This window comes from Barbus barbus, assembly GCF_936440315.1.
Source record: "Barbus barbus genome assembly, chromosome: 40".
In the NCBI taxonomy this organism is placed as follows: Eukaryota; Metazoa; Chordata; class Actinopteri; order Cypriniformes; family Cyprinidae; genus Barbus; species Barbus barbus.
This window is the reverse complement of record NC_136718.1, coordinates 1,657,820-1,683,231: the sequence shown is the minus strand read 5'-3', so window position 1 is coordinate 1,683,231 and position 25,412 is coordinate 1,657,820. Positions and strand designations below refer to the sequence as shown.

Sequence of the window (25,412 nt, the reverse complement as noted above, 5' to 3'; positions counted from 1 at the left end):
TTCTTTAGGAAATTAAAGCAGTAAATGCCGTTTTGGCGCTCTTTAATGTGGCGTGATAGATCGCTGTAGACACCTTAGATCAAGCGAAGTGGAACTGATCATCTCTTTTGCTTTACTAGTGGATGCTCGCCTGTGTGTAATCAAAGGCATAGCAAAGACTAGTGAGTTTTATTATTGTTCTGAAGCTGATGATCAAGAGCTCTGCTGCCAAACTGGAGCGCACTTGCTACCAACTGGACAAGGGTGGAAATTACAGTTATAAATTACAATAGATCACCCTCAGTGTAATCTGTCAAAGTGATGGATGGCCTTCAGATTTTTCCGTCAGTGCTAAAAAAATTCTATCAATGATGGAAAATTTTCAGTTAACGCGACCTTTGATCACCATGTTATGCTTCTGTGCACATCATCAGAGATGTTTCCTGGGGTCATCATGTGTTTTGGGTCATTTAACAATCAGACACCCTTGCCTAGGTGACCCAGCCAGGGTTGATCAAGTTGATCAAGATCAAGGTTGACCTGACTTGTGTCCAGGTAGCACTACCCCACCCATGATTCCGCTTTCCACTGCATAGTATGGCATGGTATGGTTCGGTACGGCTCACTATTGGGGGGTTTTCTGCACGTCCTGATTTTGCTGAGTTAGATGTGTTCCTAGATCAACATATTTTGTTGACCCTGGAACAACATTTTAATCCAAAAATTTAGTTTTGACCATATCCCTACACCTAAACTTAACCACGAGTAATCCCTAAAATCAGAGGAAATGATAGATGAATGGCACTGATGTACAAGCACCAAACACTGATTGTAAGCTTAAACTACACAAAAACTATAAACTGGTTCTTCAAATCTTATTGGTTCATCACAATGTTGTTCCAGGGTCAACAAAGATGTTGATCCAGGAACATCTCGCACTTGGTAAAATCAGGTTCTGCGGGTTTTCCACTGGGTACAGTACCTGGTACCTGGTACTTTTTTCAGTACCACCTCGGCTGAGATTCCAAGCGAGCCGTACCATTACCAAAATGTGATATGTAAACCCTGCTGTTCACTGATTGGCCGGAGAGAATCGTCACTACCCGCGTCAATGAACTTGTGACACGAGACACCAGACCCTCTAGATTTAAATCAGCACAGCCAGCGAAGGGTCAAACGTGAATTTTTTTTTTGAACGAATGCAACTATTTTAAACGAGCGCACCTTTTTTTTAACAACCAAAAATGGCTGTTTCGTGGTCTGTGGAGGAAGTACAGACGTTCCTCTCATTGATAGCAGAGGAGCAGCTCCAGCGAGAGCTTTATGGGGTGATGAGTATAATCCCGCCCACACTAAAGCGGTACTAAACTGCAGTGGAAACGCAAACCAAGCTGAGCCGTACCGAGCCATGCCAAGCCGAATCGTACCATGCAGTGGAAAAACGCCATTAATGTCCCTTTGCTTACTGGCCCCTCTGATGCCCAGCATGTTGTAGCTGGTGACTCTGCCTTTTCCTAGCAGAACCAATTGAATGGGCTTGGTAGTATGTCATAGGCAGCCTGGAATAAGAATTTAATTTGGTGGGACTCAGATTTCCAGAGCTCGGCCCAAGTAACTCTACGTTCTACTACTTGTTCCAGCCTTGTCCAGGCTCCCTACTCTGCCTAAGAGATTTTCGGGTTACACGACTCCCAGTATTGCAGCACCTGCCTAGGACAGGTCACAATGAATTCTTCATTCACACTGCTGATGGGGAGTTTCAGCTTGTTGTTTTGCTCATTTAAGACGATGCTGCTTAGGCTTTGGGGTAATCCAAGCTACTTGCGTAAAATCCTCCACTGTGTAAATTGGAACCCCATAGACTAAAAGGGGTAAAGAATCCTCGGCAGGATCCCATGTTGGTAAATCCAGACCTTAAACTTTCCAGATAGGCCTGTCATTTCCACCACACCTAGCCAGACTTCTAGCTCTTGGTTGGTGGTTCGGATGGATGCTGTGTCTCTCAGACTGCAGTCAAACATCTTCCCCAGGCTCTTAACAGTTTATTTCTGTGATAGATGGTATCTGGGTATTACCAAGCAAAAAGTTTAACTTGTCTGTGACCTTTCCTTTCTTCAACACCAGGGATCTGGACTTAAACCTGCTGGCTTAAATCTCATGCGAGCCCAGGTCATCAGCTCTTCCAGGCCCTCCAGTATCCACTCGCTCACAGTCAGGTCATCCATAAAAGCTTTAATTGGTGGTTGTCGGATGCCAGTCTTTGAGGGGGTCCTTTACACTGCACCTCAACCGAGCTTTACCACTTCACCAACATGTTCATGGCAAGTGAGAAATGGATCACTGAAATGGTGTTGATCCCTTTTCTGAGCTCAAGGCACTCAGAAGTATGGACCCTGGAAGAGAATCTTAGGCTGAAACCATTGTAATAGTCCAAGATGAGATCTGTGAACTTGACTGGTGTATGGTACCAAGCCAGAGCCACCTCTATTTGCTTGTGGGGTGTGGATCCATAAGCGTTTGTGAAGTCAAGCCACAGTACCACCAGGTCCCCCTTGTTTTCCTGGGCCTCCCTGATCAGGGTGACCACACCTGTGTGTTCTGTACACCCTGGCCCGTTCGGGATTCCTCCTTCCTGGACAGAAGTATCAATGTATGCATTGGAGGAGGTAGTCTGTAAGGTGCCTTGCAACAATGCTAAAGAATATATTTCCTTCAACACTGAGCAGAAAGATGATTCTGAATTGATCAAAGTTCTTTGATTTTTTTTCTCCTTCAGAATCCACGCTCCTTCTGTGTACCTCCACTGGTGGGCTACCTTGCCCCTCCTCCACATCACCTTCAGGATTCTCCATAGTCTGTGGAGTAGCCTGGGCAATTTTTACAGACCCTGTAAAGTACCCCCCTCAGTCCTGGGGCTGAGCTTGTTCTTGCTTTTTTGAACACCTCCTGCACCTCTTTCCAGCTGGGCTCCTTACTGTCAAATTACACAGTTGGTTTTGGTAGACAGATCAAGGTCTTACATACCGCTTTTCCACTGAGGCTGGAGCCAAAGCTGGAATTGGTGCTTGGCCAAGACTGGCACTTTTTCGCGTTAGCAGCGCATTAGCATTCCATTAGCATGTTAAAAACGTCCCCATTCGCATTTCATACCGCTGTTTTTTTTTTCTCTCGGTCTCGCTCCATTCTTTTATGAGTCCATCAAACAACTGTGGTGTGTCAGAATTATTCTACAATCACGGTGAGTAATGCGTTCTTGCATTGTCACCTGCACCTCTTGCCACATGTTCAGTGTATCTGTCTCTGTCAGCAGCGAGGGATTCACATGTGATAAATGCAGGGAAATAGTTAGGCTGACAGAGAAGATTTCAGAATTAGAGACACACATTCAAACTTTAATTGAGGACAGTAAGAATGTGAGGGCTCTAGATATGGCTTTGGATGTGACTAGCTTAGCGAACCATGTACATTATTTGGTTCCGGTTACAGAGCCCCCGTAGCAGGACAACTGGGTGACCCATACTCGGAATTCATGCTCTACATTTAACCCATCCAAAGTTAACACACACAGCAGTGAACACACACACACCATGAACACACACCCGGAGCAGTGGGCAGCCATTTATGCTGCGGCGCCTGGGGGTTCGGTGCCTTGCTCAAGGGCACCTCAGTCGTGGTATTGAGAGCGCTGTACATTCACTCCACCTACAATCCCTTTGGGTTACGAGTCCGACTCTCTAACCATTAGGCCACGACTTCCCCCATGCACCCATCCAGTGATGCACCCACTGAGAAACCTGATGAAAGTGCTCTAGTTATTGACAGTTCTATTGTGCGGAATGTGAAAATAGAGACACCAGCCACCATAGTCCAATGTTTACCGGGAGCCAGAGCGTCATAGGTTCCCTTGTTCAAGACAAGAAAGTTTTCGGGGCGTAGTTCCTGAGGGCTGCGACTCACCATCAGTACCCATTTCATCCATGCTGGTTCTTGCACACATTGCTGCACACACAATCCACACTCATTATCATATATCCATTGCCATGTGTCTCAGTGAATCAAAAAAATTCTCAATGGTGATGTAAAACAAGCCGTTTTAGTGCATGTCTCTTTAAATGCTCATGAGCTCTGCTCATCCCGCCCCTCTCTTCTGTGGGGTGACCATTAGTTCTCATGAGACTGTTTAATTTAGCCGCATTTAGCTGCGGAACTTGTTAACTAGCATGTTATTAGGAAAGGCAATTTGCAAAGATTCTTTAAAAAACCTTATACTCACTTCTTCTGTAGGTTAGGCTGGACCATGAATGATTTGTGTGAACATGGGTAGATCGGGGTGTGCATTCCCTTTAAAAACAAATGCAATCCACTGCATCTTCAGCGGCTCAGATGCAGTGTTAATTTTGGCAGGCATTTTTGATTTAGTCTTAGTCTTTATCTTGAGACGAAAAAGCTTAATAGTCTTAGTCACATTTTAGTCATTTGAGTCTTTCATAGTTTTAGTCGACAAAAAGTCATTGCATTTTTGTCAACTTTTAGTCATTACTTTTAGTCAAACTGCAGTTACCAACATTTATTTTGGTAGCTATTTTATATGTAGTATTCAAACAAAAATAGTCATTAATTCTTCTCTCTTTAGACCAAATCAATCAAGCTTAGTTATGAGAAATTTGAATCAAGGATTGAATTTGGAAAAACTGGTATTTTTCAGATACAGTAGGTTTACTTACTACAGTAAGTATACATTTATTTAACATCTTTTGTTGGTTAACATTTATGACAGATAATTAGGAATGCTGTCCATTTAAGACGGAAGGTATGTATGTAATAGCCTACTGACATACATTCAGTTTTCACCCACCTGTTTAAGCTCACTTAAACCATAACGGACTGTATTTCCGTGAGATACTCTACATGAGAGACATGTGGACTGCTGTGTGTGTATTTGAGCACTGATAACTGATCGCGCGCTGTATGAGAACTGAAGAAGTGGAGCGCGCGCGAGAGAGAGCACTTCTATCAGCGCGTTTCCGCCTATCGCACCTTCACTAACTTTAAGTTAATCGACAATGAATTGTGACTCCCGGGAAAAACGGGATGTCTGGTCACCCACTCCCTAACCCTTCGGGTGCTGAGGCCATTGTTTCAGATCGCTAGTTCGCGTTTTGGTAGCCTATCCGTCCACCGCGGCTGCCATGCAAACGCACCTTATCCAATGACAGAGACATTTTGAAAGACAAGACAGTTAACTTAGCCTATAGGATGTATTTTGAATGTCCGGTAGTCCTCAAATAACATTTTAGTACCGTCTCGTCTTGTTAACGAAGATGTGGCATAAATTCCGTCATAGTTTTTATCATCAGATATTAGTTTTAGCTCGTCAACGTCTTGTCTTAGTCACAGAAAAAAGGTTCGTTGACGAATATAATACTATGTTCATTATTACATCCAACAACAAAACACCTCAATTGTTTCCGAGACATTCTTGTCTACCCCTGCTCCGGCATCGAAACAATGGCAGACTATTGACTCAGGGCAGGTCTAAGGTAAAACAGTGTCAATCAACAATCATGGGAGGAGCCTGAGATCTGGAGAACGGCTTGATTTGAGAAAGGGGATATTATTTATAGGGATTAAAAAAAAAAACACTGGGTGGATTTTTATAATTATAGGGTGGATGTGTACAAACACTGCCAACACACATTTATGTTCAAACAACATGTAAAAGTGAATTTTGCATTCAATGACCCCTTTAACATGCATCACTGTGTGATCTTTCTGGACCCATTATCAGTAGCTATGTTTCCATCCACCCATTTTTATGCACAATTTGGAATATCACATTGACAAAATGCTGGATGGAAATGCCAAGATGCGCATAATTTCTAAAAATGCACATAAAAAAACTTATGCGGACATTTGAGTAGGATAAACTTTTTATCCAATAAGACAAAATGTGCATAAACTACCAAACATATATACCGAATAAATTCCTCTATGCGCATCGAAAAAGTAATGTGACTTTGCGCTATGAGACGGGATATCTTGACTAACCAGCGGACCGATCTCATTCACAGCATGTATATGTTGTTATGGTCATTCTGAAATGCTTGAGCAAAGACTGTTGTCAAAGTATTTCTGTATAATTATCTTACATGACAATTATATGCTTTATATGCAATTATATGCTTTTTCAAAAGCATACAGTAATAAACACCTATAATATTTGTTTTACTAGAAATGACCAGTGCTGTAAAAAGTGAGTCTTGTGCAGTTTTCATAAGTGCACTAAATTAAGCTGTGATTCTTGTGCCAGGACATGTACAAAATGGGATGTCCAAATAAATAAAGGAGCACTATTTTTGTGATGAGTAGATATTGCATGTTAGACATCTAAAAACAATGTCAAAGTCTAATAAAGTCTAAACTCATTTGCAGTTGAGGGATTCCACCAGCAGGTGCTGTCAATGTGCATGTTCTCAGCCAGTGGAACATAACATGATAATCACAGTACAGTGAATACTAGCCATAGTGTAGTGTTTAATTTATATGATTAAAGATGAATTACTTATTACTTATACCTGAGACTTAGGCCCACTGCTAGATGTATATGACAAATGGCCTCAAGATGCATCACTCTTAAAATATGGCCCTGCATGTCATTAGATCTTCAATAAAAACATACAAAATTAACAAAACTGATTCTTCATGAATAAAAACACAAGATGATGTATGTATCATGTGTAACAGTCCATTTACACAGACTAATTTTGGCATCTGTGAGCATTTCAAAAGAGTTTAAGCTGGACTTGATCACTCCAACACTTTGTCATTCTTTCTGAGGTAGACTTGCTTGCTATCTTGCTGCACGACCCAACTGTTAGTTAATTCTCGGAGAACAAAATTCATAGAATGATGGCAAGATGCCCAGGTCCTGATGCAGTAGAACATCCCCAAACACCATACTACCAGTGTGTGTATGTTTGGGGATTTTGCCTAACATTACAGGGCCTGTGTTGCATTCTGCTTGTACTGTATCTGTTCATAAGTCCTTTGATCCAGAATTCATCCAGGATCATACAGGTGGAAGAATAGCAACTATAGACCCTTTTTCTGTTAGTAAACATTGTGACGTTTTTTCTGATGGTGGAGCTTAGCTGGAGGCAGAAAGATTCCCCTGACTGCTTCACTAACACGATCTATGAAGTTTGTTAGCTTGTTTTAACAATAAACTGGAGAAATTCTGAATTTACTTGCATATGTAAGGTCACTCATTGTCTGGGACCGCGATTGTTATTTGAAAAGGTTACCTTTAACGGACGAAACCAGATTGGCCGACCCGCACACGCTTCTACTGAAAGCATGGACGATCTGACAGGATTCCCTCCGGTTGAGTGACTCACATCTAACATGTATAGTTAAGACAAACTCACCGTGTCTATCTAGTCATGAAGACGTGTATATATTTAAATTTCAGCTGGCAACTATTTTTACAGCTACATTATTATTCCAGCCACAATTAATCACAACAATGTATATACAATTACAAATGATTAAGTATATAAATCATCAGTTTGTTGTTTTACACACATGCACACAGACATTATTTAATTTACATAGCAGTGAGATGCATAAGAAATCTTTAGATGTGCCCAAAACAACAAAATACAGTACTTTAACCTTTTCTGATAAAATGTTGCAAACACAAGCATTTTTGATGACTTTTTCTGTCCAGTCTGCTCGTTTTATCACGTTTAACCACAGCAGTGGTCAGTTTTTTTGTCTGGCAGTGGCAGCAGGTATGCGTTCATTTCAAATAGGAGCCTCCACTACATCGATTCGGGCACCCAACATCACAACAAGATGATATTTTAAGCTCCTTGTGTAGCCGAATCTGTGCTGCTTTGAATTGGCCGTCCTCCAGTTTTTGCTCTGCTTTGCCTCCAGCTAGCGCTGTGATGTAATTGTGATGTCAGCCCTAAAAGGGTCTATTCCAAGCTCTCTCTATTTGGATAGAAGGATTCTGATCGTGGTTCATCTGTGCCCTAAAGCTTTACAGATGGCAGTCACGTTAACAGTGTAGTCTAAATGTGTCCGATCACATGATGTCCTACAGGGAAATGCATGTTTGTTTTGTGAGAACAGCCATCTATACATATTCCAACAGCTTGTTTTATTTTGGGTTACGAAAAAATATCCCAAAATGGATTTCTTAGTAAATATATATCACAACATTTAAACATTAGGCTTTTCATCATCATTTATGCTGCCTGTGAATTGATTTTCTCCTGTCTATACAACCTGAGCTTGTTTTGTTGAATGTTGAAATTTTAATTGCATGCTAATGAATCCCTTTTGAAGATAATTGAATTAGCCCTTTAATTCAATTCTTTACACACTATTGCAACATCTTTCAGTGGCACAGGCGTTCATCTGATGTGACCCATTTGGCATGGTCTGTGGTCTCTGGATTTGTTTCTGAACTGGTAGTTAACTGTAATGCCATCTGGTGGCTATATTATGCTACGGAACCCCATCATCAAGAAATGTGCCTATTTATTTTAGATATATATGCTTAATGATTGTGGAGCCTTTAGTATTTTTGTCAGTCATTAGACAACCTGACCTCAGATCATTCCTATGAACCATTTATGTGTGTGACCTTATTTTTTGTTGACATGGCAAATTTCTGGCAAAATAGCAAATGACAAAGTTAAAATCTCAATTTTTCATTCTGTGATCATGTGTTCAAACACAGTCTGTGCAGTAATCTTACTGGTTGATTACCCATAGCTACCCTAAGTAAATTACAGTTGGTACAAACTTCAGCTGCCAGAATACTGACTAGGACCAGTGCAAGGGAGCACATCATACCTGTCTTGGAAAAATTGCACAGGCTTCCTGTTAGTTTTCGTATCGATTTTAAAATTCTCATGCTTGCATAAAAGGCCTTGATCTGTCTCCTCAATATTTGTCAGAGCTTTTAACCCCCTACACACCTACACGTGTTCTACGCTCATCTGAAGCTGGTCTTTTAACTGTTCAATCAACTCGGCTTAAAACTACGGCTGATCGGGCTTTCTCTTCATTGGCTCCTAAATTGTGGAATTCCCTGCCCTCTGAGATCAGAAATGCAGAATCCCTTAGTGTTTTTAAATCGTCCCTTAAAACTTAAAAGGGTAGCTTTTATGTGATTACTTTGTTTTTTTTATATTGACCTTGTATTGTTTTATTTGTTTTTTACTGCCTGTACTTTTGTGTGTATCTTTTTTACTTCATATTTGTATTTGTATGTAAAGTGCTTTGAGATGCTACTTTTAAAGGCGCTATATAAAAACAAGTTTATTATTATTATGACTCCTCTGACCTGCAGCTTTAAGGTGCTATCACATATACCGTTGTTTGGCGAATTTTCGTGGATGAGATTCTGTCATTTTCTATAAGAATTTTGCGTGGCGGTGAAAGATTTCCCAAAGCTGATTTCAGGGGTGATAACTACAATTCATCTTACTGACCATAACTGATCTTACTTTTTTGTGACCACACATTTAAACTTCGTAAAGCATTGTTGTCCACTTTAATTTCATATAAAATATTGAAACTGGAAATAAATAAATACATTAATTGTGACAAATGACGTGATGGGAATATTTTTAGAAAGCTGTAAGAAAGGTGTGTGTGATTTGTTGAGAGCTTTCTGGCAGACCGAGCTGGTTTATTTCTTGAATCAGTGGTGACATCCCGGGCATCATTGAGAGGTCAAAGAGGTCAAATACTGCAGCTTCACATGCTATTTTAACGCCAGTTCTGCCTCAGCTTGTGTATATTAGAGTTAAATCTGTCTTGTGTTTTAGTCTGTGGAAACAGCCCATTGTTACACTTGCATGGCAGAGCAGTGCAGACACGCTCTCAGGTCCATTTTTAGCACAGGTACACAGCAGAAAACAGTCTGAGGGGTGAAGCAGAAGCAGGATTCCCAGCCATGCACCATCACTGCTGCTGTATCGCTGCTTGCTTTCCATGGGACACAATGGGGCACTTCTTAGAATTTAAATCTCAACTGAAAATAAATAAATAAAGTTTTTGTCTGTTATTATGAATATAATGACATGCATGATAAAATTCAAATTTACAAGTTACTGTATATGCATTCAGATTTTATAGTCTCTCTATCACCAATGCAGAAGCAGATCAACATTTTTGATTCAAAATCTGATCTGACCCACCACCTTGATAAAATGACTCTAAAGCTGTGCCTGAAATCAGTCAATTATTCAGACTTTAACTGTTGTCTGTCTGGTAATTGTGCACTGTATAGGGGACAGTGAATGATTCAGACCGTCTAAATATGCTGTTCTTTGAGGCGAATAAAGCCCGGTTTGTGTCAGTGTCACAAAAACCACCACAGTGGGTTGTGAAATGCTGATAACTGTGCAAAGAAAGTCTCAAAATCCAAATGAATCAAATAGGATTGACTCGGAAAAGATGCCAACGAATGCACACGTGCCACTTGATGCACACATGCTCATCTTCCTTGTTGCATGCACAAACTGATACAATAATGCAAATGAAAACATCTGCATTCACAAACATGTTTCTGTTTGTACAAATCGCTGCATGTTCATGTAATTCTGAATTTCACAGACACAAATTGACAGGCATTTGATTGTGGATAGTGAGATTCATTTGCAACATTTATCAAGTTCATGGATTATTGTGTATGCACTTGTTAGTAAATTTGAAACTAATTTCATTCCATAATGCACAGGCATTCCAACACCAGAGAAAGACAGATTCAGCATGTTCAATCTCCGAAAATCAGATGCTGACTGGGTAACACACTGATCCGACTAAACTAAGTGAATGTGGCTTTGGTTCTCTCTGCGTCTGTCTTTGATGGTGTGAACTGGCTTTAATACAGCTGTGGCCGCCACACACAGTCAAATGAGGCTTTGCCTGGCTGTGACTTGAATAAAACAAAATGTATAAAAGGGGATGAGGCTCTCGATATCATCTCATCCTGAGTTTCAGTTCACATTACATCCCTTAATAGTGCCATGTGTTTCCAGGAACTTCAGTAGGAATTGAACTATTATGTATGTTAGATAAACTTTAATACAGATGAAACCTAGAATGAACATTTTGTTACACTTTATTTTAAGGTGTCCTTGTTACAGTGTAATTATACATTTAAGTACTGAGTAATATTAATTAACTACATGTACTTACTATATGGTTAGGGTTAGGGTTTGGCTTAAGGTTACTTGCATGTAATTATGCATAATTTATTGTTATTAAAATAGTAAGTACATGTAACATGTCACAAGGACACCTTAAAATAAAGTGTTACTGAACATTCCTTAAAATTGCATCTCCCAACATAAACTGGACCCTTTCAGTCTCTTTTTCTGTGCACATTTCCATCTCTATTTCTCCTACAGTATGTCCAGCAGCAGTGGATTTGTACAGAACATCAGCGTTCATGAACACCTGTGAAGTGTCAATAGTTTCTCCAGTGAACTCTGGACCACTGTACAGTTTTAGTTTTATTTTTAGTCAGGTGGAATTTATTTGATTTCAGTCAGGACCACTCTGTTTGAGTAAGATTGTTGTAGAGGTCCTGAACTCTATATTTGGCGGCAGGCTTCGCTCTGAAGGGTTCAGATTCTGAGCTATCCACAGGCAAACCTCACTGAGGTTTGAACCCCCCTGAAGCCTAAGCAATTGCCAGATATTTTATATGCAACAGTTGCATATTCCAAGTAGAGTAATAAAGTACTGTGAATAAATTTGGACAAATTTAGCAATGAGCTGGACAGATGATATATCTCTGTGGGCAAGCAGTTAGTGACCGTGTATCTGCATAAGGAGGAGCTGGGGATGGAGGAGGGTAAGCGCATGTCTATGCGACTCTGGCAAGTGTGAGTACAGATGATCTTTTATATCTTATTCAATTGTAGTGGGAGGAGTTACGATCAGCTGAGCGTCAGCTGATGCTGCAGGCACGCTGTGGTCTGCCTGAACTACACTTGAGCTCCATTCGACGCTCAGACTAGATTTACTTTCATGTGCCACAATATTGTAGCAGTAGCACCAAAATATGTTTGATATTTAATTGAATAGTGGACAGGTGGTGGGTAATAATAATAATTTTTAATGGACCGCTTTTATGAAACCTCCATCTCCAGGCCATATTTTACCCTTTAAAAAACTAATAAAATCATGACATAATTGAACATTTTTCAATCTAAATTTTTCATATTTTCATATAGTGACATTATATTCATGACCTTTTTACCACATATCATTCACATTAACAAATGATTAATTTACTGGCCATGCGGTTTCATTTCTCTTTCAGAACAGAAAGCGATTCTCTCTTCCTTGCTTGACCTCTGGCTGTGATGTTGATGTATTACGTGTGTAATGGGTGCTGCGTTCAGGATCTCTCTCCTCCTGTTTCTATGGAGACCAGAGAGCCAATCAGCTGCCCTGGCTGTGGACTGTACTAAAGGCTGCAGATGGAGGAGGCAGCACATGTCCTACACATTAAGAAATCTCTCTCACACACACACGCACATTTCCTCAGCAGCATCTGTGAATTGCTGTCCTCGTTCTGCGCAGTGTCAGTGTTCGCTTGCTGATGTAAGTGTGTGATGCTTGTGTGACGTCGCAGGCCAGGAGCACAGCGCTGTAGCGTTGAGCAGACTGAATGAGACCGGCGGCCATGGCACACAGACTCGGCGTCATGTGAGTATCAGATCCGTGGTCTGCATGCATTACAGCGCTCATGTGTTTTACACAGAGGCTGTGCGATTGAGCTTGTGGTGATGGACTAATGTCTGGATGGTGAGGCGAGTTCTGCATTGGTCATAATGTGTTTGGGATGCGCTGTTGCTTTAAACTGAACTGAGCTGGACGATGACACGATGAATCGATGAACTGCCTTTAACTGAAAATTGAGTGTTTACTATTGGCCTTTTGCATTATTGACACTATTTTCCTATTTGATACTGTAAAGCTGCTTTGACACAATCTGTATTGTTAAAAGTGTGATGTAAATAAAGGTGACTTGACTTGACTGTTGCTGTAAATGGCAGTGACAGCTCTGTGCTTGCTTTGCTGAGCTGAGGTGTTTTCATGTGTCGCATAAACACGAGGAGCTGTGACCCTCTGTGTGTGTGTGTGTGTGTGTGTGTGTGTGTTTGGTTGTAGCTGATGTGCATTATGACGCAATTTCACAGTCACATGCTTTGAGCACAATGTGCTGCTAAAGACTCTGATTTGTGATGTATTTCTCCTTCACGTGCAGTGTTCAGTCTGGCCATCTGTCTCATTAATAACTGCCGAAATCTTTTTGATGCTTTGGATTTTTATTTTTGCAATTTGTTTATTCTTGCTCTTGTCAGTATATAAAGCGTACTATAAGCATCTGAAAGCAGCATCAGAGATGTATGAGTGTTTATTGGAGATTCAGTCCTCTCAAGGTGACTGAGGTTAAACTGAAGGGCACTTTAGCACTAGTTCATGGGTTTATGGCTATTTGGGCACTTTGTAGGACGTTCCAGCTGTGAATTTAAAGTGATTCAGTAAGGAACACTAGCATCCTGCTTATACTGTACAGTGTGTACTTTAAACTGATAGCTATTTATTTATTATTCATTTATTTATTTATTTTTCAAATAGCATGCAAATCAGTATGATGTGTGCAACGATAACATTTCCATTAGCTGTATGTCGCATTGTTGTCTCATGACCTAATGGTTAGAGAGTCGGACTCGTGATCCAAAGGTTGTGGGTTCGAGTCTCGGGCCGGCAGGGATTGTAGGTGGGAGGAGTGAATGTCCAGTGCTCTCTCCACCCTCAATACCACGACTGAGGTGCCCTTGAGCAAGACACCGAACCCCCAACTGCTCCCCGGGCGCCGCAGCATAAATGCTGCCCACTGCTCCGGGTGTATGTTCACGGTGTGTGTGTGTGTGTCACGGTGTGTGTGTGTTCACTGCTATGTGTGTGCACGTTGGATGGGTTAAATGCAGAGCACATATTCCGAATATGGGTCACCATACTTGGCTGAATGTCACTTCACTTTCATCACATTGCATTTAATTCAGCCAGTGGCATCCAGTTATCATTATAATCAGATATATATTTAGTTAGTTATTTTGTTGTATGACAGATATTGTTGTAAATAAAGCTCTTGTATTTCTTTGCTTGTATTTAGAGCTACAGTTTCAGAATTGTTTTTTACAGGTTTGCTGGCCAAAATGTTTTTATTTATAGATTAATATGGTTACATAATGATGATGATAATAATAATAATAATAATAATAATAATAAAAATAATAATTATTATTATTTCTAAATGAAAAACAGGAAGTAGGAACAAGACATCCTATTTTTATTTTTATTTATTATTATTATTATTATTATTAACAATAAGCAACAACCTTTATTTATTAGGCCTATGTTACAGCCAGGAACATAATTTGCCACTTAATATTAGGTGGCCAAGATGATGTAATTCATATTTTTTGTGGATGTATTATAAAAAAAAAAAAACACTCTTAAAAGAGTTGCATGTGATCCCCAATGTAAAGTGATTATGTTTGACAAACATTTGAATGCATTAATGACATTTAAGCTCTCTTTGTGAAATATTCCTCTTACGTTGATGTAAGTGTATGAGAATCTGTGTCTGAAGCAGTAACGTTGTGTATGTGACAGCAGTCTGGTGCAGAGTTACATAAAGACCTGAGTACTCATCGAGAAATGAACTGACATCTTCACTAGTCATTTATACATCAATATCAGACACGAATCGCCATTTACCCAGCAAACTCTTTATAAGCCTATTGTTTCACAGGATGAGAGCATTCGTAATGTTATCTGGAAATGAGAATATGCTAAAAAGCATTTAATTCTCCAACAACCCGAATTCCAGAAGTGGTGAGACGTTTTTTTTTTTTATTTGAATAAAATGAGAACTAAAAGACTTTCAAATCACATGCGCCAATATTTTATTCACAATACAGCATAGAGAACATAACAAATGTTTAAACAGAGAAATTTTACTTTTATCCACCATATGAGCTCATTTCAAATTTTATGCCTGCTGCAGGTCTCAAAAAAGTTGGCACGGGGGCAACGAAGGACTAAAAAAGCAATACATTTAGAAAAGATTCAGCTGGGAGAACATCTAGTTACATGATTAGCTATAAAAGGGATGTCTTGGAGAGTCTCTCAGAAGTAAAGATGGGCAGAGGCTCTCCAATCTGTGAAAGAGTGCATAAAAAGATTGTGGAATACTTTAAAAACAACGTTCCTCAACGTCAAATTGCAAAGGCTTTGCTAATCTCATCATCTACAGTGCAAAGTCAAAAGTTTCAGAGAAACTGGAGAAATCTCTGTGCATAAGTGACAAGGCCGAAGACCTTTGTTGGATGCCCGTGGTCTTCGGCTTCGGGCCCTCAGACGACACGGCATCACTCATCTGCATGATTCTGTCATTGACATTACTAAATGGGCCCAGGAATACTTCCAGAAACCACTGTCGGTAAACACAATCCGCCGTGCCATCTGCAGATGCCAACTAAAGCTCTATCATGCAAAAAGGCAGCCATGTGAACATGGTCCAGAAGCGCCGTCATGTCCTGTGGACCAAGGCTCATTTAAAACGGATGCTTTCAAAGTAGAAAAGTGTTCTATGGTCAGACGAGTTCAAATTTGACATTCTTGTTGGAAATCATGGACGCCGTGTCCTCCGGGCTAAAGAGAAAGGAGACCTTCCAGCGTGTCATCAGCGTTCAGTTCAAAAGCCAGCATCTCTGATGGTAGGGGGGTGCATAAGTGCATACAGTATGGGCAGCTTGCATGTTATGGAAGGCACTATGAATGCTGAAAGGTATATAAAGGTTTTAGAGCAACATATGCTCCCCTCCAGATGATGTGTATGTCAATGCAAAACCACATTCTGCAGCTATTACAACAGCATGGCTTCATAGTAGAAGAGTCCGGCTGCTGAATTGGCCTGCCTGCAGTCCAGATCTTTCACCTATAGAGAACATTTGGCCCATCATTAAACGAAAAATATGTCAAAGACGACCACGAACTCTTCAGCAGCTGGAAATCTATATCAGGCAAAAATGTGACCAAATTCCAACACCAAAACTCCAGGAACTCATAACCTCGATGCCCAGACTTCAAAACATCTTCAAACTGTTTTGAAAAGAAGAGATGCTACACCATGATAAACATGCCACCGTCCCAACTATTTTGAGACCTGTAGCAGGCATCACATTTGAAATGAGCTCATTTTGTGCATAAAATTGTAAAATTTCTCAGTTGTAACATTTACGTTATCAATGTTCTATTGTGGATAAAATATTGGCTCATGTGATTTGAAATTCTTTTAGTTTTCATTTTATTCAAATGTAAAAAAAAAAAGAAAAGAGTATAAAATAATTTGATTGTCCTGTCTGAGAATGAACTTGTATTAGAATCCTCATATCAACACACTGAGCAGAGTACTGCAGGACACGAGGCAGCTGATCTGTGAGAGTGATGGGCTGAAGTGTGTTTGTAGTGTGGAGTAGATGACGTCTTTGTTTCTCCTTGTGTCGTAGGTATGTAAATGCTTTGCACCAGTACTGCTGTCCCGCGCCGTTGCGCTCTAAGCAGCTAGCTGTACCTGCTCCTCTCTCTGAGTGCAGGTAAGAGGCGCTCTAGTCAGAATGCATCCTATCAAACTGCTGTCCACACTCAATCCTATTAGACGTTACGTAATGCTCTGTGCAAACTTTCAGTAGCCCTGCTGTTTGTTGTATCTGTTATAGTCAAGTTAAATGCATTACATCAGCTTCTTTCATATTTTGGTCTGTCTCTCATTTTAAAGGTTTTATGTACTGTATAATATAAGTTGTCAGTAATAACACTGTTGGCTAGGTTCATCACAAATAATATGATGGAACAGTAGCAATTTGAATATTTTAGTGGTTCACAATTACAGTACCTGAATTTAATGGTAGACGACAAATGTAATTGTTGTTTAATGAACTTGAAGTCTTTGCTTTGGGGTATTTGAAGATATTTGTAAATATGAAATTTCTAGTGTCAGGGCAAATATTCAGAAATGTGATGTGACTGTTTTCTCCTGTATGCTTTTTTTTACATGGTTTATTGTAATTCCAGTTCATTAGAATAAGTTTTGTTTGTTTCTATATCAAGCTGTCTAATGAGGTTTAACGAGAATAACATCCTGTGAAATGTCATGTGATGTGATTGAAATTGGTTCATTTTAAGCAAGACGATGATTGGATAAAATTACAACCCATGTGATTTAAACAACCAACAAAATGTGTGTGTATACAGTATATATATATCCTCAAAGCACTTCTTTGTGATTTTGCCTAATTCAAGTCTGAAGCATTGTGAATCAGTTCAGTGTTTGCGACTGACAGCTGCATTATTTTCTGTCGGTTGTGAATCTCTTGTTCTGACTCTGCTGTGTAAATGTAGCCTGTTGAATCTTTGAATGTGACTCAGTTTGCTCCCTAGTTGAGTAAACATTTTTATGTATGGTCGGCAGGTTTTTTTTTGTTAGATTTTTGTTAGTATTGTTTTTAATAAGATTTGTTTAATGTCTGATTTTTTTCTTGATTTCGACGCTTGATTAGATTAGTTTTTAGAGCTGTTTCACAAATCTGCTGTCTGTCCTATTATTCTCATGAACTGGAATCTTATTAGCTTATTTTTGAAATTGTAGACCAATCTCTTGTCAGCGTCACAGCTTGTCACACAATAAACCAGTGGCAAAAATGTCCCAAGTAGTTACACTCAAAAGAGCGACTCGAAGCATAAGCCCAGTGCTGTTGAGGGACTACAGTGTTGTGCTGAGCTGTTTCTGTCAAAACAACACATTCTCTCTCACTCACAAAGCATTTGATGCTCTGAGCATCGCTATATCTACTGTACGCTAGAGGCCTGTAGCATCTTTTTTTGCGATGTGGCTGATAACCTCACTGAATCCTTTGCCATCAAAGTACATGGGAATCATTGTGGAATTGTACTTTGGATTAAATTTTGACACAATGATATATTGTGTTACATCTAAATTCATTTTGATATAGGGTAAACGCACCTATTAAGCTCTCATACCCATTAAGCACACTTCATTTTTGAGCTCAGATTATAAAAAGTAAAAATAATTGATTATCCTACTTAATATCTTCACCAATTGATGTGTTTGTTAATACATACCTCCAGTAATTTGAAGTCAATCAGATGATCACACGCTGAGATATGAGTCTGCATGTGTTCTCTCTGTCTGACGGACATTTAGAAAGCTGTCTAAAAACTCTCACCAAAACAGGAGCCCTTTAAATGTGCATTTTTTAGATGTTTAAGCCTTTATTTTGGGTAAGTTTCACTACATTTTGTAAAATTAAGAGATTAATGTTTGGACTTTTGCACATTTATAACCTGGAACTTGGATGTGGGAAATAATTACATTAGATCCAAAAGATGGTTTTAGCAACATAGCGCAGATGCTACAGAACACAGTTAGCTGACTAGCTGGATAAGACTGTGTGCTACGCTAACATATTACTGCACAAGCATTACTGGCTTGTACTTTTACATCCATAATATTATAAATTGACAGTTTATTGCTGGTCTGTGGTTTTACAGTGCTGTAATTGTTAAAGGTTTCATATTATTTTAAGATGAGCTTAAAGGCTGCACTACTATGAAAATCACAGCTTCAGAGTGACATCAATAAGAACAATTATAATTTCATAGGAATTGTTAATAATAGTTGTTCATATTAAAATATGAATTTAATAAATTAACTAGATTATTTATTTAGCAAAATCTTGTCATTTTAATAAATATTGCATGAAATGTATTACAAATAGTTGCTGCTCTATTTAAGCTCTTCCACATTGAACATCTGTGTAAATACTTCAGAAACAGACTTTAAGTATTAACTGATGGCTGTCACTTTAAGTTAATCTTTATAAAATGTCTAGTAACTTATTTTAACAGCTTTAAGATGACAAAATCAAGACATAACTATAGTTTATGCCCAAAGATGAAAGAGGCATGTCGTCCATCAGAAACCTGTCGTATCTGTCCAGGAAAAAAGCAACTAAAGGCTGGAATACACTACATGACTTTTAAAATGTGAACAATTTGTAAAACACCAGGCATCATACACTTAACGAATAGTCACAAAGGAAAACTGGCCATCGTACACTAAACGACTGAGGATCACACACTAGCAGACTTTAAATCCCTTCCGATCACAACAAACTCACACAGAAATGTGCGCTTTGCTTCGTGATCATCCCCATGAATGAAATGTTTTATTAGTGTGTTTTCTTTCATTTTTGAATGTGTTATTTAGCTGAAAGTGGACTAGTATAGATGTTGATGTGTGCTTAGATGACACTTCATTATGAATATATAACTGATCAAATTGAATGCCCTGTTGCTTGATTTTAGTAGGGTTTTTTTTTTTTTTTTTTATTGATTGACTTCAAATAAAACATTTTTCAATTATTCTTTAAAAAAGTTTTTAAAAATAAACAAGAATTTTTAATAAAACATGATGTGAGTTTAATGGGAACAGGGGTGTGCTTAAAGGGTACACAAATGTACCCATTAAGCGCAGCCAGACCTTTTCCATTTAGTGATGTATATCTTAATAGAAATTCTTTTGACATTTAAAATAAAATTAAATATTTTTATGTGAGAGATGAACTTTTTGTACCGAAACCAGTATCTTGTGCACTAAAAATGTCTCAATGTAGATTTTGGTGAGCTTAATAGGTGCGTTTACCCTACATGCCATGCAGCGAAAAAAAAAAAAAAAAAAAAAAAAATATATATATATATATATATATATATATATATACACAGTTGGGCAAAAAAGTATTTAGTCAGCCACCAATTGTGCAAGTTCTCCCACTTAAAAAGATGAGAGAGGCCTGTAATTTTCATCATAGCTACACTTCAACTATGAGAGACAGAATGGGGGGAAAGAATCCAGGAAATCACATTGGAGGATTTTTAAAGAATTTATTTGCAAATTATGGTGGAGAATAAGTATTTGGCCAATAACAAAAGTTGATCTCAATACTTTGTTATATACCCTTTGTTGGCAATTACAAAGGTCAAGCGTTTTCTGTAAGTCTTCACAAGGTTTTCTCACACTGTTGCTGGTATTTTGGCCCATTCCTCCATGCAGATCTCCTCTAGAGCAGTGATGTTTTGGGGCTGTCGCTGGGCAACATGGACTTTCAACTCCCTCCAAAGATTTTCTATGGGGTTGAGATCTGGAGACTGGCTAGGCCACTCCAGGACCTTGAAATGCTTCTTACGAAGCCACTCCTTCGTTGCCCGGGCGGTGTGTTTGGGATCATTGTCATACTGAAAGACCCAGCCACGTTTCATCTTCAATGCCCTTGCTGATTGAGCATTGATTTTGAGGTTTTCACTCAAAATCTCACGATACATCGCCCCATTCATTCTTTCCTTTACACAGATCAGTCGTCCTGGTCCCTTTGCAGAAAAACAGCCCCAAAGCATGATGTTTCCACCCCCATGCTTCACAGTAGGTATGGTGCTCTTTGGATGCAACTCAGCATTCTTTCTCCTCCAAACATGACGAGTTGAGTTTTTACCAAAAAGTTCTATTTTGGTTTCATCTGACCATATGACATTCTCCCAATCCTCTTCTGGATCATCCAAATGCTCTCTAGCAAACTTCAGACGGGCCCGGACATGTACTGGCTTAAGCAGGGGGACACGTCTGGCACTGAGTCCCTGGCGGCGTAGTGTGTTACTGATGGTAGCCTTTGTTACTTTGGTCCCAGCTCTCTGCAGGTCATTCACTAGGTCCCCCCGTATGGTTCTGGGATTTTTGCTCACCGTTCTTGTGATCATTTTGACCCCACGGGGTGAGATCTTGCGTGGAGCCCCAGATCGAGGGAGATTATCAGTGGTCTTGTATGTCTTCCATTTTCTAATAATTGCTCCCACAGTTGATTTCTTCACACCAAGCTGCTTGCCTATTGCAGATTCAGTCTTCCCAGCCTGGTGCAGGTCTACAATTTTGTTTCTGGTGTCCTTCGACAGCTCTTTGGTCTTGGCCATAGTGGAGTTTGGAGCGTGACTGTTTGAGGTTGTGGACAGGTGTCTTTTATACTCATAACGAGTTCAAACAGGTGCCATTAATACAGGTAACGAGTGGAGGACAGAGGAGCCTCTTAAAGAAGAAGTTACAGGTCTGTGAGAGCCAGAAATCTTGCTTGTTTGTAGGTGACCAAATACTTATTTTACAGAGGAATTTACCAATTAATTCATTAAAAATCCTACAATGTGATTTCCTGGATTCTTTCCCCCATTCTGTCTCTCATAGTTGAAGTGTACCTATGATGAAAATTACAGGCCTCTCTCATCTTTTTAAGTGGGAGAACTTGCGCAATTGGTGGCTGACTAAATACTTTTTTACCCAACTGTATACTGTATTGTGGCCACATATTAAGAATTCAGTCTTCATTTGTTTATTTTTAGTTAAATTGTGGCCATGATTCACAAATTTGTTCCCTCATTTTAGTAAATAGTGGAAAACTGTCAGACCAATTCTCTTTTGAATTTTGTTGTGACTTGGCTAGCTAGTTGTTTGGATACAACATGCTGCTGGTTTTCTGCCATCATTGAGTGTACATGTGCTGCAGACTTTGGGATTGGTCTATACACAGGAATATAGTAAACAGCCTAGAGAGAAGTCAGATGATAAGTGCTTTAGGATCCCTAGACCAGCGGTTCTCAACTGACCCTAAAATCAGTCTCAGATCTGTTTGGGAAATACAATCGGGTAATAAAATACAAATAATAAAATGCAACCAGTGGAAAAAACTTTTCAGCCTTTCCAAAAATCCCAGGAAGATTCCAAAATTTCCCGGAAAGTTTCCAAAATTTACTGACAATTTTCCAACTTTTTGCAACCCTACATCTGACCAACTCTTGGTATTTTGGCACATTTATTGGAGGCCAAATGATACAGATGCCAACAAGTCAAGTCAGCTTTATTTATATAGTGCTTTTAATAATACAGATTGTGTCAAAGCACTTAACCGTATCAGATTGGATGATAGAGTGTCAGTAATGTATAATAATAAGATTAAACACTCACTTTTCAGTTAAAGGCATTTCATTATTGAATTCAGAGATGTCATTGTCTATATCAGTTTAGTTTAAATAGTATCTGTGAAATCAAATTGACGATAATCGCCAACAAGAGCATAAACAAAACTACAAAAGGTAACCTGTCTACATTTAAATACAGGTAAATGGGTAAATTGCACTTCTGATCAACAAAATAATTGATTTGCTTATTTAGCCTTTTAAGCCATGTCTATTTAGCCATGTTAAAGAGATAACATTTCTGGTTCATATTGACTTCCATATGGAAAAAATAAAATAAATAAATAAAACATGCAATGCAAGTCAATGGGGACCAGAAACTGTTTGGTTACCCACATTCTTCAAAATATCTTCTTTCTCATTCAATAAATGTGCCAAAATAGTTTGGTCAAACATCAGCAACAAAAATGTATGTTGCATCTATGCAGATGAAGGTCAGAACATTTCTGTTCACCTTTGTACGATAAACAAGTTTGATGACGTGTTTGGGCCGCCACATGATGTCCAGTATAAAACCTGCGTCCTGAGCAGTGGTGGCTGAGAAGCGCTGGCCTAGAGTATGCAGTGCGTCACATTGAAGTGTGCTGTTCTTATAGTGTGCTTCTCTCACAGGGATGATAATGTTCTGCATCAGTTCTGCTGTCCTCCGTCTGGAAGCAGCAGTCCTTCAAGATAGCAGGAATGACATCTCCAGCCGGCCACGGATCTGTCCTCTCTCTCAAAGCGTTCTTCATACAAGCATCCATCCATCCGTCTCCTGAGGGAACACTGTGTTTCTCTGAGGGAATAAATGTCACTGTGTGTGCTGTCGCATTCACATGTAGCACAGATGGAAGTCTTCCTGCAGTAGTTCATTTCATGAACGCTGGAAGAACACAACTGTAGCGCTAGAACGTATGCATACAGTCGAGTGTTGAACCTCAAACATGTACCTCTAATACAAGGATGCAGAACTGAGTGTGTTGCACAGTGTGGAAGAGTAAAACGAGTGGAAGAGCAACTTCATTCAGTTCTCCGAGTGATGCATGAAATGAAAAAGCAATATCTATTTAAAAACCAATTACTACATCATAGCTGTATTTGCTTTGCTTGATATCAGTAGCTTATTGTCTTGAATGTGTAACAAGATTCAAATTAAAAGTTTCATTTTTTACCCTCTTGTATATGATTTATTATTTTTGTATTTATTTATTTATTTGCACTCAATATTGTGTTTTTCTTTCATGTGTGGATTGTTTTTTTAGTTATTCTTGAGGGATTAATAAGGACTGTGTTCAGATTGGCATACTAGCTTGTTGCATTCTACTCAGTAAGTGCTGTATACTGCTTACCGTGTTTATTTTCATGTGAAACACTATGTAATGATAAAATAGGAGTATGTTTAAACAGTAGTATGCTGCATGTTTGCCACATGACCTCGTTACATTGCATCATCTCATCATATATTTATGTTGCTTTTCTTTCTTTTTTTTATTATCAAATTGTGTGGTAAAATCACTTTACTCTTGCCTGTCTTGTCAAATACTGATTTAAGAACAAGTTCAGGCTGATACTTCCTGTTCATTTGTCACACTGTAAATGACAGGTAATGGCTGGGAATAGCAATGTGGCTGATGTTGTACTGTAAGTCAAGTTTATTTATATAGAGCTTTTCACAATACACATTGTTACAAAGCAGCTTTACAGAAAATCATGATGTTGATGTTTTATAATGTTTATATCTTATTCTTACTATCTTCCTTTATAGTTGCATTTAGCAGATTAGAGCTGGGTGATAATTTAGTTCACATTTTGAGATGATACGAGCAATTAAGCAGTTGACATTTGCTACAGTACATAGTAAATATCACCCTATGTGAGTACATTGTTGAACAAATATAGCTAACTTTATATAAAGAGCTGGCTGATAATATAGTTTACATTTTGCGATGAAATAAAAATAATATATATGACAGTGCCAACTTTCTGGATGTTGTATGCCCATATTTTATTCATACTACATGCGTACAGGATTGTGTTACCCGGGGTTTAGGATGACTAGAATAGTTCATGAGTGAAAAGCCCTTGTGCTGCCTCTAGTGGACGACACAGACCATTACATCAAGATCTTGGCTCAATCCCAGTTCATACTTCTAAATATGAAAAGTATGTTATTTGCTGATGCAACAGTATGCTGTCCAAGAACCTTTGGTGTAGTATTTTCAAAATCCTTTGATTTGGGACACATTACTCAATCTCTCTATCTTATTGGGTGTATTGGGTGGATAGTGTATGAATTGATATTGTTATGTCACTTGTACAGTAGAGATTGTTTCAAAGAAGCTTCACAGTATTAAACCGGAAAGTAACAGGATCAATGACATACACGTCAAAAATGATGCAAATCCAAATTGGGCTTTAAAGCGTCTGTAGTGAGAGCATATAGTGTCATTATTCAGCTCCAGTCAGTTCAGTGTTGATTCAGTTCAGTTCAATAAGTGTGTAAAGTTCACTCCACCTGAAATAAGTTCAATTCAACTATAAACAGCTTGGTCACACTTTATTTTAAGGTCCAATTTTCGCTATTAACAAACCATTAGCTACGACTTTTGTCTCAATAAACGGTAACACTTTATTTTGATCGTCCACTTTAGACATTCTACTAACAGTAAGTAACTTTGCAGCTACATGTCAGTCATTAGAGTATCAGTAGACTGTCTGCTTAATATCTTCTAACACTTTATTTTGATGGGTTCACAACATACAACATACTGAGTATTAGAAACTTTGCAAGTATATGTCAACTTATTCTACTAACCCTAAACCTACCCTAACAGTATAATCTGAGAGTTAGTAGACATGTAGTTGCAAATTAATGAGAATTAGTTGACATGTAGTTACAAAGTTACTTATAGTTAGTAGAATGTCTAAAGTGAACTATCAAAAAGTGTAACCCAATAAACTCCTAATTTGTTGCCTATTAATAGTTAATGCGGTAGTTTTTAAGTTTAGGTATTGGGTGGGATTAGAGATGTAGAATATAGACGTTTCAGCGGCAACGACATAAACGTTACTTTTGTGGCCCTAACTTCACTTCCGGTAGACTTCCAAATAGAATCAATAACAACAGCTATGTCTCTCTAGAGTAGATTATTTTTGATAACGAGCAAAATGTGTTTGCTGCGTAAATCAGACGGACTTATTGAAAATGCTAATTCATTCTCTGCCAGCAGGAGGCACTTTAAAGCGGG

The 25,412-nt window shown here is 38.9% G+C and overlaps 1 protein-coding gene across 2 annotated transcripts in view; it reads left to right on the top strand.

Annotated features, from left to right (window-relative positions):
- Positions 1-24,141, top strand: part of LOC306859787 (uncharacterized protein) — a 34,825-nt gene extending 10,684 nt beyond the window's left edge. The window contains exons 4-5 of one of the 2 annotated variants that reach the window (XM_079401043.1): positions 16,599-16,685; positions 22,795-24,141. In XM_079401043.1, coding sequence (XP_079257169.1) covers positions 16,599-16,685; positions 22,795-22,858 — 151 coding nt within the window. In that variant the 3' untranslated portion in view covers positions 22,859-24,141. The remainder of the gene's footprint in view (positions 1-16,598; positions 16,686-22,794) is intronic. The other variant, XM_079401044.1, reaches the window with a different exon arrangement.
- The last annotated feature ends 1,271 nt before the right edge of the window (positions 24,142-25,412 follow it).